Below are 14,382 nucleotides of genomic sequence, written 5' to 3' on the forward strand. Positions count from 1 at the left end.
CTACCCTCCCGGCCTTCCGCAAAGCCACCAAGTCCTGGCTGCTCCAGCAGGCCAGGGGGCTTGTGAAATATCCAGCCCCACGGAAATTGTGAATGTTGTGTTTTTTTTAAAGTGTTGTTTTGTCTATTTATCCCCTTCCCTTGTCTATTGTAAGCCGCCCGGAGTCCTTCGGGAGTGGGCGGCATACAAGACCAAATAAACTAAACTAAACTAAACTAAACTAGGAACTTTGACTGTTTTCTATAATTGTCCAACCCTTTTGCCCCCAAAAAACAGTAATTAGGACTGATTTTATATCACCACAATGATGATGGGTGATGCCACAAAAATACTATAAATCACTGGTGGAGAAAGACTTTTCCAATGACATTAAAGCTTCACGACAATATATACTTGTTTAATTAATAACAAAAAGCAACTATAAATTAATGTAGGATAAGCTTTGAGTTAGATATCTAGAAGTACATTAATGAAAAAAAAAAAACCTAATTTTAAAAACAGAAACTTACTCATAAAGACTGTCATCGTTGGGAACCTAGAAACCCCCCCAGAGAGTAGCACAATGCTTTGGCCACTTCTACTTACCTGTGTGGAGAATCTGGATCAAAGCACGTTTTCCTTACATTGGTTACTTTGGGGTTACAACAGTCTCCATCATCAAAATTGTGGAGCATATTGTTGCACTCCATGTTGCAAACACCATCCCGACGCTCCCAGGCATAGCAGCGCCCCAGCCAACGGCAGTCACCCCCATCGTAGCCTGTCAAAGGGTGCTTGCACTCAGGATTGCAAAACTCATTGCCAATTTTTCCCGGCTCACAGTTCATTAGAATCACACGGTAGCGGAGCAATGAGTTATATACTTTGTGAATACTAAGTTGCCAAGTGATGTTATAGCGGGCAAAGGCCTCATTCAGGGCTTGGTGCTGGTGGGCGATCTGTTCCTCACTCACAGTGGGATGGAGACCATCATCATCATAGATATTGACAACCTGATAGTGCACTACTTTCTCATTCCTTAGCGGCCAGTGGCTGTTGTAATAAGATATCAATTCCACATTATCACAGGCAGTCTGTCCACAGAGTGGGGGTATAAGTGGAGACAGAACTTGAGGTTCTGGTCTATATATCATCTCCACTTGTGGGTAGGCTCCATCCTTGAATGTTAGCCACTGCTGATGCAAATGGTTGAACTTTGCACTGAGCAATAAGGAAAGTTTCCTGTCTTCAAACTTTCCCAGGAAGGCCCTCTGAAGTTTCTCTTGGGGCATAGCAATGTTCCAAAGGGCTAGCAGAGCCAGGTAGCCTCGGAAGTTGAGTCCGTTTGAGTTGCTGCCTCCCAGGATCAAAGTGCGGCACGAGGCCATGAAGGGACTGTGAAGGTCGCCAGACTGCTGGGAACTGCGAGCCACCCGCCTGCCATTGACGTACAGGAGCATCTCCTTCCCGCTATAAGTGGCGGCCACATGAGTCCATGTATGGAGCTGGTAACGGTGATGCGCCAATATAGTGGCCGATTTCTTGATACGGTCCGTACGGAGTGTGAAGAAGAAACGGGCATTCTTTCTTTCAGGATTCTCCTCCGAACGGATGCCCAAAGTCCACCCTTTATCACTGCCAATGTGAGAGCAATTGTCAAATACACCTGAATGGAGAGGACAGAGAGAAAAAAAGAGAAAAAGGATGGAATAAGGAATGCTAGTAAAAGTATTATATCACCTCCCAGCTTAAGCTCAGAAGCAGTAGAAACCACATGGCATAGCTACAGCAAAATTACATATTTAAACTGATTGAAACGTTATTTCCACCCCACCCCAAGTCTCTTGGAAACTGCAGTTTAATGAAAATGGTTTGTCTAAAGAGGTAAGGAGAGGTGGGTGGAAGGGAGAGAAAGAGAAGGAGAGAAGGTAGGAAGGAGAAGAAAGAGGGTAGGAGTAGGGGAGAGGTAAGGGAAGGAAGAAGGGGATGGAGAGGAGGAAGGAAGGAAGTAGAGAAGGAAGGGAGGGAGAAAAGAAAAGAAAGAGAAAATAAGGTGGTGTCATAGCAGGTGCGAAGGATGGTAAACAAAGCATTCCAAACTATACCTTATAACCTTTTAAATGGAATAATAACAATATTAGAATGGCAAAGAAAAAGAATAACTATGTGAATGTATACCTATAACTGTATGTAAGAGAATAAATGACAGTAAAAATATAAAGCACAATATAGGCAAATAATATTTGCTCATAAGTAGCTAAGTATAAATAAATAAAGAATTGTACATAAAAATGGATAACGAATAAGGAGATTATGAACGCAAGATAGAAATGTATAGAAGGGAAAACACTAACTGTAAAGAAACCGATACGGAAGTGGTGTATGATATACGATGGAACTTCTTGTTCCTATGTTGTTTTTAAGTCATGTGTTTGCTTCTGTTGATGTGCTTATGTGTTTAAAATAAAAATTTATTTAAAAAATGGTTTGTCTAATGGCTTAGGGTAAAAAAGAAAATAGACACTATTTGCATATCACACTGCATCAAGTGTTGTATTTAAATTGTTCAGTTTTGCAGCCAGCCTTATTCCTTTGCCAGTGGAGCTATCCAGAGAATTGGTGCTGACTGAACAAGTAAAACCCCAGAGGAGCATTACGGCAAATGGCTCATACCGATAATTCCTGGTCTCAGTCCCATCTGTCTTTCCCATCCCATGGTTATTCATTCTTCTTCCAGAAAACAAATACTTAATACAATTGCTTGCTGAGACAGCTGGACCTACTAAGGAAGATCACTTTTCATTCTGCAATTAGGCCACCATTAGGTGGACATTAAGTACCTGAAAGTATTTTGCATAATATATTCCTGCTTAGTGTCATTAGTAATATTTATTATTATATGCAAGGTAAACAAAAGCAGGCAATTATTAAATTACAGTGGCATGGAGAATTTTTCAAGTATACAACTCTTTGCAACTAGAAAGGTGCTATTTAAATTAAATGAAGTAAAATTTGAAATATTACAAATGGCTCATTAATGTGATGAAACGTACAATATATTTCACTGATACTCCTTGTGAGCTGCTTGTCTGTTCTCCTTATAGTCAATAATTTGGGGTTTTGAATTGGGAATCTTTTTTTTTTTTTTTGGTAAATGTGTTTTTATTTTCCATTTTCATTTCGTACGGTCACATATATACTGTGCATAACCGGGGCCATATAACATTAAACAATAAACACAGCCATTCCTCTTGTGAACAATACCCCCAAAAATAGAAACCCAATGTACCTCTTCGACCCTCCATACACCCTTTCTTTCGCCCCCCTCCAACTTTCCATCTTCCCTCCAACATTCCCCTCTACCCTACTTCCCCTCCCCCTCTACCACTCCTCTCTCCCAATATACTCCTTCCCTTCCTTCTCACCCTCCCTCCCATCCTCTCTCCCACCCTCTCTACCCCTCTTTCTTCTATCCCTCTACTCCTCCCTTCGGTGTATTTCTACTATCTATTAATATATTCAGCTTGTCCTATTTTTACAGTGAAATTAAAGAGCAACAGTATACAAGTGCAGTCGCGTTACTTTAAAATCTAACACATACTATATATCCCCCTCCCCCCTTCCCCCCTAACACCCCAGAATTGGGAATCTTGTAGAGGAAACAGACCATTTCTGACCAGGAGTCTATCTAGTTAGATCCAAAGAAAGACAGAATAAGAATATATGAAGTAGCCACTGTTCATGGGATCAGTGTAGCATACCTGACCTCAAAGTCTTAACCATCTACCTAATTAACAGAATGCAACTTTCTGCTGGAGAAACACACATCAGATCCACATAATGCCTGCCCGTAACATTTACAGAGGTTTTCCAAAGCTCATTGTTACAAACTTTTAAATACAGATAAAAAGAATGCAACATTTTAACTGTATATATCAAGCAAATGCATTGTAATACTGTCATTCAAGATTGGAGCAATGAACTATTTTAACACATGCAAAAATAAAACTCCAAAAACATTTACAAAATGTACAAATGAAAAACTAGAGGTCCACAGTCTCAAAAATACCTGCATCTTCATTTCCTTATTGCTCAAATATTAACATGGTAGGGAAAAAAAAATAAGAGACTATTTTTCAACCTTGAATTACTTTCCCAGTTCATCTGAAATTCAGTAATATGGCGGAAAAATCTACAAATGTTGGAGCCAAAACTTTTGGTGATTAAAACCTGGCTCTCGCACAGGATATAAGAAAGTGAATGTGAATATCTGAAAAATGGCCAATTCTTCTGACATTTGTACTAAATGCAAATTGCAAGATACTTCAATCACAATCCTTTTCTTCTTCATATGAAATTAAATACTATGGTTCAGAAATAACAAAAAATAACTGGAGGGAGACGGTAAATGTACCTCTTACTAGGTTTTGTTTACTCTGAATAGCTTTGAATGTTGAATTCTTGTTTCCATTTCATGAATCATGATGTTATGGATATTGCTTCCAAAAAGAAGAGTTATAACGTATTGGACAGCACAATATGGCAATATGTTCCTATAGGAAATTTTATTGTTCCTGACCATTTCCTAAGATTTTAGTAAAATATTTCACATACTTACAGTTTAAGAAGTGTTGCTTCAGCGGGGACTTAAAATGGGGAAAGTTAAAAGTGAACATGGGTATTGTAATAGATCCCTGAACTTTGTAATGAGAAGATGTGGCTTAGAGACCTAACAATGAGGAAGGAAAGAAAAAAGTTGGGCTGTGAATGACTGTCACCGCGGGGGGGAGGAGGGGGGGTTGTATGTTTAAAATTGTATTTGTATTTGTACGTTTTACTCTTAAAAAACTGTATAACTAATGAATGCCGATACAAAAGGCTGTATAATTACTTTATATTGTTATGTATGTTTTGTCTTTTCTTATGTTGTTGTGTTTTTCTTTCTGTTTTTAAAGGTAATAATGTTTAATAAAGACTATATAAAAAAAAAAGAAGTGTTGCTTAATCTAATAAAATAATTCTAATGTTAAATATTCCATGGCAACAAGCAGCTTCTCCAATGAAAGCTTTCATCAGATAACAAAGTCATATCAAATGCCTAAACTTTATTGTCATTGCTTCAAAGCAGTGTTTTTCAAAGTGTGGTCTGCGTACCATTAGGTCAATATCAGCTAGGTGATCTGCCACAATCTCTCAGATGAACTAAACAAATATATTATGGTTCATTTGCCCAGAGAATATGATGCCCACAAAATTACTTTTAATTAAGACAAAATAAAATAATTTAACTACAGTACAGCTTTTTTGTCACTGGGAGTCAAATGGCATATCAATTTACTATTATGGTTGGTCACATACTTAGCCAGATATTTAGATTGGATTTGGCATTTTTATTCACTTCTATTTGCAGATCCTTGTATTTTATGATTTTCTCCAGTTCTCTCTCTTTTCTTGTGCTATCTTCTGATACTACCGCATCTACTATCCAGATATTTTTCACCTTTTTAAATCAACAATTGTTAAGTCTGGGATATTATCTGTTTGAATTCTAAAGAGCACTTTAAGCACTTTGTTTTCTATTATTTTATTTTATGGCCCCACCAGTTCTTGCTTGCAAGGCAAATTGTATTTCTTGCAGAATTGTTACTGTATGTTTCGGACTATAAGACACACCAGAGTATAAGACGCACCAATATTTTGAAGAGGTAAATTTTTTTAAAAAGTTTTTGTACTCTGCAGGTTTCCCAAACCCTCTGCATGCCTCGTTTTTTGCAAAAAAAGGGGGGTGGGTGGGCATGCAGAGCTTTGGGGGGCTTATAGAGTGTTCCTGGGGGCTAGGGGGGGAAACAAGCAAAAAATGGCCCATTTTTCACTAAAATGGGCCAGGTTTTGCCAAAAAAAGAGGGCATGCAGAGTTTTGGGAGGCTGGTAGAATGTCCCTGGGGTTGGGGGACAAAAAAGAACAAAAACAGATGGTTTTATGCTCATTTTTACCCACCCACCCCAAGCCCCCAGGAGCACTCTGTAGGCCTCCCAAACCCTCTGCACATCCATTTTTGCAAAGTGGGCAGGGTTTTGGTAGGCCAAAAATGCTGTATTCAGTCTATAAGAGGCACCCAGATTTTCACCCTCTTTTGGGGGGGAAAGGTGCATCTTATACTCCAAAAAATATGTTAATCATTAGATTAGATTAATTATAATATTGTAATATATAATAATAAATAAAGGTGTCATTGCAGGATATAAGCTGTTCCAGGTAAAATTGCCTTTTGCAACTGGTTTATGATATTTTGTCAATGTCAATGGTGTTCAACTATTAAATATTAAAGGCCTTTAAAATTAAGGGGAAGGCATACACAAAGACAACTATATAATTATAATATTATATTATTTGCCAAAATACATGAATTCCCATATCACTAAAGGATTTGTTTGTTTATCAAATTTATTTGCCAGTTCAAGTGACTCTGAGATAAACATATAATGTTTAGTGATTCATTGCACAAAGTTTGAGAAACAATACTCTAAGCTTCCCAGTCACTCATGCCCTTGTGACCTCAAGACTGGAATACTGAAATGCACTCTACATGGGGCAGCCCTTGAAGAGCATTCGGAGACTTCAGCTCGTCCAGAATGCAGCCGCGCGAGCAATTGTGGGTGCACCTCGGTACACCCACGTTACACCTATCCTCCGCAAGCTGCACTGGTTACCGATTGGTCTCCGGATACGCTTCAAGGTGCTAGTCGTCACTTATAAAGCCCTTCATGGTATTGGACCTGGGTACTTGAGAGACCGCCTGCTGCCAATTACCTCCCAAAGACCCATTAGATCACACAGATTAGGCCTCCTCCGGGTTCCGTCTACCAGCCAATGCCATCTGGCCACTACCCGGGGGAGGGCCTTCTCTGTGGCAGCTCCGGCCCTTTGGAACGAGCTCCCCGCAGAGATTCGGACCCTCACCTCTCTCCAGGCCTTCCGGAAAGGCGTTAAAACCTGGCTGTGTCGGCAGGCCTGCGGTCGATGAGTTCCCCTCCCCTCTCGAACTGTGTGGCTGTTGGTTGTTTTTTAAATGCCCTGTACTTTTGTAGTTTTTGTGTTTTTCCCTTCCCCTCCTTCGGGTTTGTGCGCCGCCCTGAGTCCCGTAGGGAATAGGGAGGCATATAAATAAAATGAAACTCAAACTCAAACTCAAACTCAAGCTTGCATACATTTTTATCAAATTCTCACTGAATTCTGTTTAATCTAAACTTCTCTTTTTAAGGATCAGAGACATCATACTAAGCATGAGGCATATTTTCCCCCTTCCTCATTACATGAGCATTGGCATACACAGTAAATTAATAGTATAGGAATGTCTATCATGCATACTTTTCTCAATATTATGGGGAGGGGGGAATATTTGTTGGACCAAAAACTCCAGGAATACATTTAATTTCTTAGATAATTTACATCACAATATTGAACTGGAGGAGTATATTAAACTATTTGTTTGTTCGTTCGTTTATTGTATCTATATAGCCACTCAGGCAGAAAACAAATAAAAGCTACAATCACAATCAATAATATTAAAGTAGCAAAAAGGAAAGAACAATTGACACCCCCAAAAACTCTCAATCTTCATTTTAATCCCAAAGGAAAGATTAACTCTGTACTGTTCGTACAAATGCATCTTCATTGGCAGTCATTTAAAGAAATGGCGCAGTGGGTAGAGTGCAGTACTGCAGGCCACTTCAGCTGACTGCTATCTGCAGTTCAGCGGTTCAAATCTCACCGGCTCAGGGTCGACTCAGCCTTCCATCCTTCCGAGGTGGGTAAAATGAGGACCCGGATTGTTGGGGGCAATATGCTGGCTCTGTAACCGCTTAGAGAGGGCTGAAAGCCCTATGAAGCGGTATATAAGTCTAACTGCTATTGCTATTGCTATTAACAAATACATGGCATGACAGTGGCACTTCCTGCTGTTTCTTCCTGATTAATTTATTATCTTGTCCAAGAACACAAATATCTGAGTGGATCAAAATTCTCTCTGCCCACTTACAAATTTCTTGAAATTGTTTCCACAGATCCTTCATTGCTGCAATCAAATAGTGATAAACATGCTTCCTTCTCTTGTTGTCTTTCAACTTCAACACCAAACTGTGCTAAGCTTTATCTCGCTAGAGATTCCTGCTCTGAAAACCCAAAGAATCTGCTTTGGAAAATCTCAGAATGCTGTCAGGGTCTTGTCTCAGAAGCCAGGCCAGCAAATGGGAAGATGGCCAGGAATGTGTCTGAAGATGGGATCAGAGAGTTCTACTCCAGCAACAGCTTTCTTCTAAATGGTAATATACAACTTTAATGAACAAGAAGTCCCCATGATCAGACAACCAGCAAGTGGGAGGTCAGCAAAGGGACAGGTAAACAGGAAGTAGAAACAGAAGAAGCAAGAGGTAGGATTTGGATGCAAACGTACCTGGTACAAGTCTAACCCAACCATCTCCCATTTTGCAAAAGATGTCACAGAAAGACAACTTCTTACATCTCCAGCCAACCTCATGTAGAGACTTGGCCCCAAATATCAAATCCACGAAAAGTAGTGGGGTTGCTACTGAAACCAACTCAAGGGGAAAAAAACACAATTAATATTTATGGGAAAAAAGGAGAGATGCTAATATAAAACTGAGGCTGGTGCTCTTAGCAAAGTTGCTCAAGAAAAGTTACCATCTCCCTACAAGTTCCTCTCAAGAAGACAGGAATCCATGAATTTTAATAACACCTTCTCCCATAATTCAACTACTTCACCCACTTCTACATTTTCCCTTTCATCTGTTCCATATTAATTTCCATCTCTTCAGCCCCTTTTCCCATATTTCTTTATATACTCAGTCCAGAGGTGGGTTCCTACCAGTTTGCACCTATTCAATAGAACCGGTTCGTCAAATCTACCGGACCGGTTAGAAGAGGTTCCACCAGTGGACCCGGAAAGCAAGCCGCACCTACAGAAGAGGTTCCAAAAATTTTTTGAAACCCTCCACTGGTCCTTGGATATGATTATTCTACACTATCATGCTCATATTTATAAAACTCAGTGCCTCTGTGAAAGGTGAGGATGACTACTGCGTTTGTGGTGCAATCAGAACATTGCGTGTGTTGAAGTTGTTTTAACGCAAACCAAAGATGCCCTTTAAAAAACAAGTTTACATCATAGTCTTATGCATGCCAGTGCTGTGTGTGAGGTAATTTAAGGTGGTTCTGACAAGTGTCGTCGGCATCTTCATATCCGGTCACATGGCAGCAAGCCACTCCCACAAAGGAGGCCACACCCACAGAGTAGGTTCGAACATGTTTTTAAACCCACCACTGACTCAGTCACATGTTTGTCATAATCCTGTACTAGTAACTCAGTTTTCCCCTTCTTCTACCAACTGACCTGAGCATTCAAGGTGAAAATAAAATGGGCTGTTCTCATTGCCCAACAGGGAAATCAATCAATCTATCTATCTATCTATCATCTATCTATCTATCTATCTATCTATCTATCTATCTATCTATCTATCTATCTATCTATCTATCTATCTTCCACCTTTATTATATTTACAAGTAACTCAAAGCAATGAACATATTCAACATATCCTTCCTCCTACTTTCCCCACAACAACAACCCTGTGGGGTAGGTTTGGCTGAAAGTGACTGGTCCAAAGTCACCCAGCTGGCTTTCCTAGCTAAGCAGGGACTTGAACTCATGGGCTCCCACAGCCTGGTGTGCAATGACAGAAGAAAGCTATTGTTTTTTCAGGACAATAATTTAATAGTTTTTGCCTTTATGGTAGTAAAGATAAAGAATAACAAGACTTTATGCTTTGGCACTGTAGCTTCCTTTCCTTTGGAAAGTTTGAGATCTCTGGTTAATTCTTAGATGTTTCTCCATTGTTTTGAAGAGTAGATATCTTTATATTGTTAAATACATGGGCTTTTTAAAATAAAAATTATGTCCTTAGGAAAAACAGCTTACAGGAAGATCAGGTGTGTGTAGGAACTGCTCTGTTCTAAACTAGAAAAGGCTTCTTTCCACATACTAAAATCTTCAAGCTCTACACCATGAAAGGCCATTTTGCAAACTACAGACTTTTTTCCTTCTCTTTCTGCTTCTTCCAACCCATTTTTCCCTATTCGTGTTACTGTTTTTTTCTATTGTTGCATCTATCAGTTCTGATGCCTCCTCCACCTGTTTTCAAAGATGGTAGCAATTACTTTTGCAGATGAAAGGAGGAATGAAAAATCTGGCCCATGACAGAAGATTCAGCAGTTAGTTCATGCCTCAGATATGAATAATTTATGCTCACAATTGCAAGCAAGCCAAAAAAACTCTCCTCCTGTACTGCTTAGCCTCTTTTTTTTTTGGGGGGGGGGGGGAAATGAAACATACAAAACAATGTGGTTTGAATTATTGTTACTGGTCCTGTTCTCTTTATTGTACATTCAATTAGAAATGAGCTGAACTGAAAGATGAAAATGCTTCAAGCGTCTTATTGTTGCTCCTTGTTTTGATCTTACCCATTTCTACATTTAATGACTGGATATTCTTAGAATGCCCATAAACCAAAGATAGCAAGATGCTGATTTGCTTGCCATCTTCTCCACATCTACTAAAGATGCAGCAAATCATCTTTATTTGCATATGTCTTATATTTGTGATGCTCAGTTGCTTCAAGCCTTTCCAGTAATACATTTACCAATATTTAAAGTTATGGGATCACATAGATTAATAGCAATAGCAATAGCAGTTAGACTTATATACCGCTTCATAGGGCTTTCAGCCTCCCTAAGCGGTTTACAGAGTCAGCATTATTGCCCCCACAGTCTGGGTCCTCATTTCACCCACCTCGGAAGGATGGAAGGCTGAGTCAACCTTGAGCCGGTGAGATTAGAACCACCGAAGTGCAGATAACAGTCAGCTGAAGTGGCTGCAGTACAGCACTCTAACCACTGCGCCACCTCGGCTCTCTAACCCAAGAACAATGTTTCCTGTCATCCTTCACCAGAACAGAAGATGTTCTGGTTGTGTCCATTGACTGGTTCCAGGGGCAGTAATCTTACTGCCTGCAGATTCCTAGGATTTTTCTATGGCTTCTGGATTCTGTAGATCTTAGCCTGATCCAAAGCTTTTCTTTGCACAACCATTATCTCACAATAAATATTTGTTTTTAACTCTTACTTTCCTCTCAGTTATGGGTTCTTTTTTCACAAGTAAGACGATGCTGCATAAAGCAAATTCTAATTTAGAAAAGTTAAAAAGAAAGGGAAAGTTCACCAAATACACCTGCACGCGGCCATTCTGGAATACACTCATAGTTAGTTACATTTTTGCATTTTTTTTTTATCAGAAAATGTTTATACTGCACATACACCCATTATTGACAATTATTTTGTTCTTGAATTGCCAAATTGAAATTATGTAAATGCTGCAATTCAATCAAAAATGCTATTCGTGTGTGATTCCTCTTTAAAAGTTCTGTATTCTTCAGAACCTGCAACACACAACTACCTTGGTGGATTTCATTATTAAATAACAACAAAAGTGTGACTTTATATTAATATTTATTACTAAATATCCTCTCTCCAATATTTTTCCACTTTTTCCTCTGTCGGCTTCTCTCTCAACAACCTTTGATGTCCTTCAAGAGAAACCTTGAGATAGCAGATGAATACCTGAAATTGTCTCTCCTGGAGAGCAATCTTGGAGCCGAGGTGGCCAAGTGGTTAGGGTGCAGTATTGCAGGCCACTTCAGCTGACTGTTATCTGCAGTTCGGCGGTTCAAATCTCACCAGCTCAGGGTTGACTCAGCCTTCCATCCTCCCGAGGTGGGTAAAGTGAGGACCCGGATTGTTGTTGGGGGCAATATGCTGACTCTGTAAACCGCTTAGAGAGGGCTGAAAGCCCTATGAAGCGGTATATAAGTCTAACTGCTATTGCTATTGCTAATCTTTAGTTGCGGTTTAACTTAGACTTCATTCTGTTATGAACTCCAGACCAAAAATCTGAATGAACAAAATAATTTTACCAAGATTTTAAGGATACGCACTGCAGGATTGGGATGGCATTACATTGACACAAGTAGTAAATCTCAATGTTGAGGGATCTGGATAGATTGGTGAAAAGAGTATCTTTAGAACAACAAAAAAATACAAGAAAACCAATGGACTAATCTTCACCAGGTTTACTCTGTCTGACAAAGGAACATACTGTAATTGAAAACTTAAAAGACTTTCAGAATTAGGTTTGGACAGACTTTTTTACATGATTTTGCCCATTTATTTTTCATTCACAGCATCTGCTAGAAACATTCTTGTTCAATTTTATTATCATTTAGATTTTCTTTATTTAAAAAGTATCTCTATAGAAAAATAGTTTCACCATAAAGTAAATCTGTTATGCAACAAAATCCTCCTTTAGCATTCAGATCCCAGGCTGTAGGTGCAAATCAGGGGTGCGTTCCTGCCAGTTCTCCCCTCTTCTATAGAAGATGTTCCACAAATCTACAGTGCCATTTAGAACCGGTTCCCCCCCCGCATTCGCACATCATCAAGATGAAGAGCGAGAGGAGGAATTCTGGGTGTTGAAGTCCACAAGTCTTAAAGCTGTCAAGTTTGAACACCCCTGGGTTTTTTTTTCCTAAAGGGTTAGGGGTGCAAGGGTCTTGTAACTTGACAGCTTTAAGACTTGCGTGCTTCAAATGCCAGAGTTTCTGAGCCAACAATTTGGTTGCTAAGCAAGAGCGTTGTTAAGTGAGTTTCCCCACATTCTACAAGTTGCCCATGCCCACCCAATCACATGACTGCCAAGCCACTCCCACTCAGGTCACATGGCTGGCAAGCCACTCCTACCCGGTCACGTGGCTGGCAAACCACTCCCACAAAGCAGGCCACACCTACAGAAGAGGTTCTAAAAAAATTTGAAACCCACCACTGGTGCAAATTTGCATATATACTGATGTCCTTTTTCAGAATTGACAGAAATTGCATGAATTTGGGTATATCAATCAAATTTCAAGCAAACAATTCTTTAGGCCAACTGAAATTGTCAAGTTTTCTGCAAGGTCAACGATGTATATAAGGCATTCCAGTAGTCAGAAATGTGGGCTGAAGAAGTTTATGGAGGCTAAATATTTCCATGAAAAGTTTTCTACTTTGGCCGTTTCAGAGTTGTATAATATTTCCTATTGAGGTGAATATTCTAAAAATTGAGAAGTGATGCAAGAGCTATCTGGCTGCGACATCTGTCACCCCATTGATTGCCAGGGTTGATTCGGCTGATCTGGCTGGTAGGGCAGGTGTCCCTTTCCTCCCTCAAAGCTCCATGTGCATCCCTCTCAAAGCTGCGCATTCAGTGGAAGAGGATGACCATTCCTGATAGAAGGAATGTACAGATCTTCAGTCAGGGGTATACAATAGCTGTGCTCCCCTGCTAGAACCTCCAAACAAGTTAAACCTCTATTGCAGTGTTTCTCAACCTTGGCAATGTGAAGATGTCTGGACTTCAACTCCCAGAATTCCCCAGCCAGCATTCGCTGGCTGGGGAATTCTGGGAGTTGGAAGTCCGGACATCTTCAAGTTACCAAGGTTGAGAAACACTGCTCTATTGTTTAATAATTTTCTAGCATTCTAATATTTCTTCTACACATCAGATACAATAGTTCTTGGTAAATCTGGAGACAATGTTCAAACCCCATACCATAGATTGGATTTGATTTTGGTTCTCATCAATGTAGCCCAAATGCTTTCGGAGATGAGGACGAATATGCTAATCTGAATCATACTCATTAGCATAGGAAGATCTTCCAATTCAAACATTTTTTGGAAAGTGGATATCTTCAGTAGTAGTGTTGCCAGCATATGCTCAAAGTATGAATCATCATGGAAAATTATCCTGTCTATAAGTGGTAAAATCTGGCAGCCTCTCTGAAGCTCTCAAAAAGTCATGAGAGACTTTAGTCTTCCAAAACCCCTTAAGGTTAATGTAACACCCTCTGAAACAGGAGAAATGCTAGCAAGCCAGCTATTCACAATTTCATCCATCTTAAAAAGTCCTGTTTGGTCCAATCCTTATTCAATCCAATACCCCCAGCTAATCTCCAAGTCACCTTTCAGATGGCACGAAAAAAAATAGAGCCACATGTCATTAGACTATTAATGGCACTTAATTTAAATCATCAAATACTACAGACATTTCTCCTTGCCTCATTCATCAAGCGGCTATACTGCCTTCTCACTGTGGTAAGGTTGGACTTCATCCAGGGAATGCAGCCAAAAGAGACTATTCAGAAAGTGTTGGGGGAACAGAGAAAATAAAAGGCCAATCAGTATCTGGGCTGACATGAATACATTTAGAGTCCCCAGAACAGTTACTATATGTACAGTCCCTT

At 39.7% G+C, this 14,382-nt stretch overlaps 1 protein-coding gene across 1 annotated transcript in view; it reads right to left on the reverse strand.

Annotated features, from left to right (window-relative positions):
• The window catches only part of PAPPA2 (pappalysin 2), a 185,805-nt gene that overhangs the window by 162,566 nt on the left and 8,857 nt on the right, over positions 1 to 14,382 (reverse strand). Inside the window, exon 2 of the mRNA XM_032226805.1 lies at positions 586 to 1,645. Within this exon, the coding sequence (XP_032082696.1) occupies positions 586 to 1,645 (1,060 nt within the window). The remainder of the gene's footprint in view (positions 1 to 585; positions 1,646 to 14,382) is intronic.

This window comes from Thamnophis elegans, chromosome 11 (genome assembly GCF_009769535.1).
Source record: "Thamnophis elegans isolate rThaEle1 chromosome 11, rThaEle1.pri, whole genome shotgun sequence".
Taxonomy (NCBI): Eukaryota; Metazoa; Chordata; class Lepidosauria; order Squamata; family Colubridae; genus Thamnophis; species Thamnophis elegans.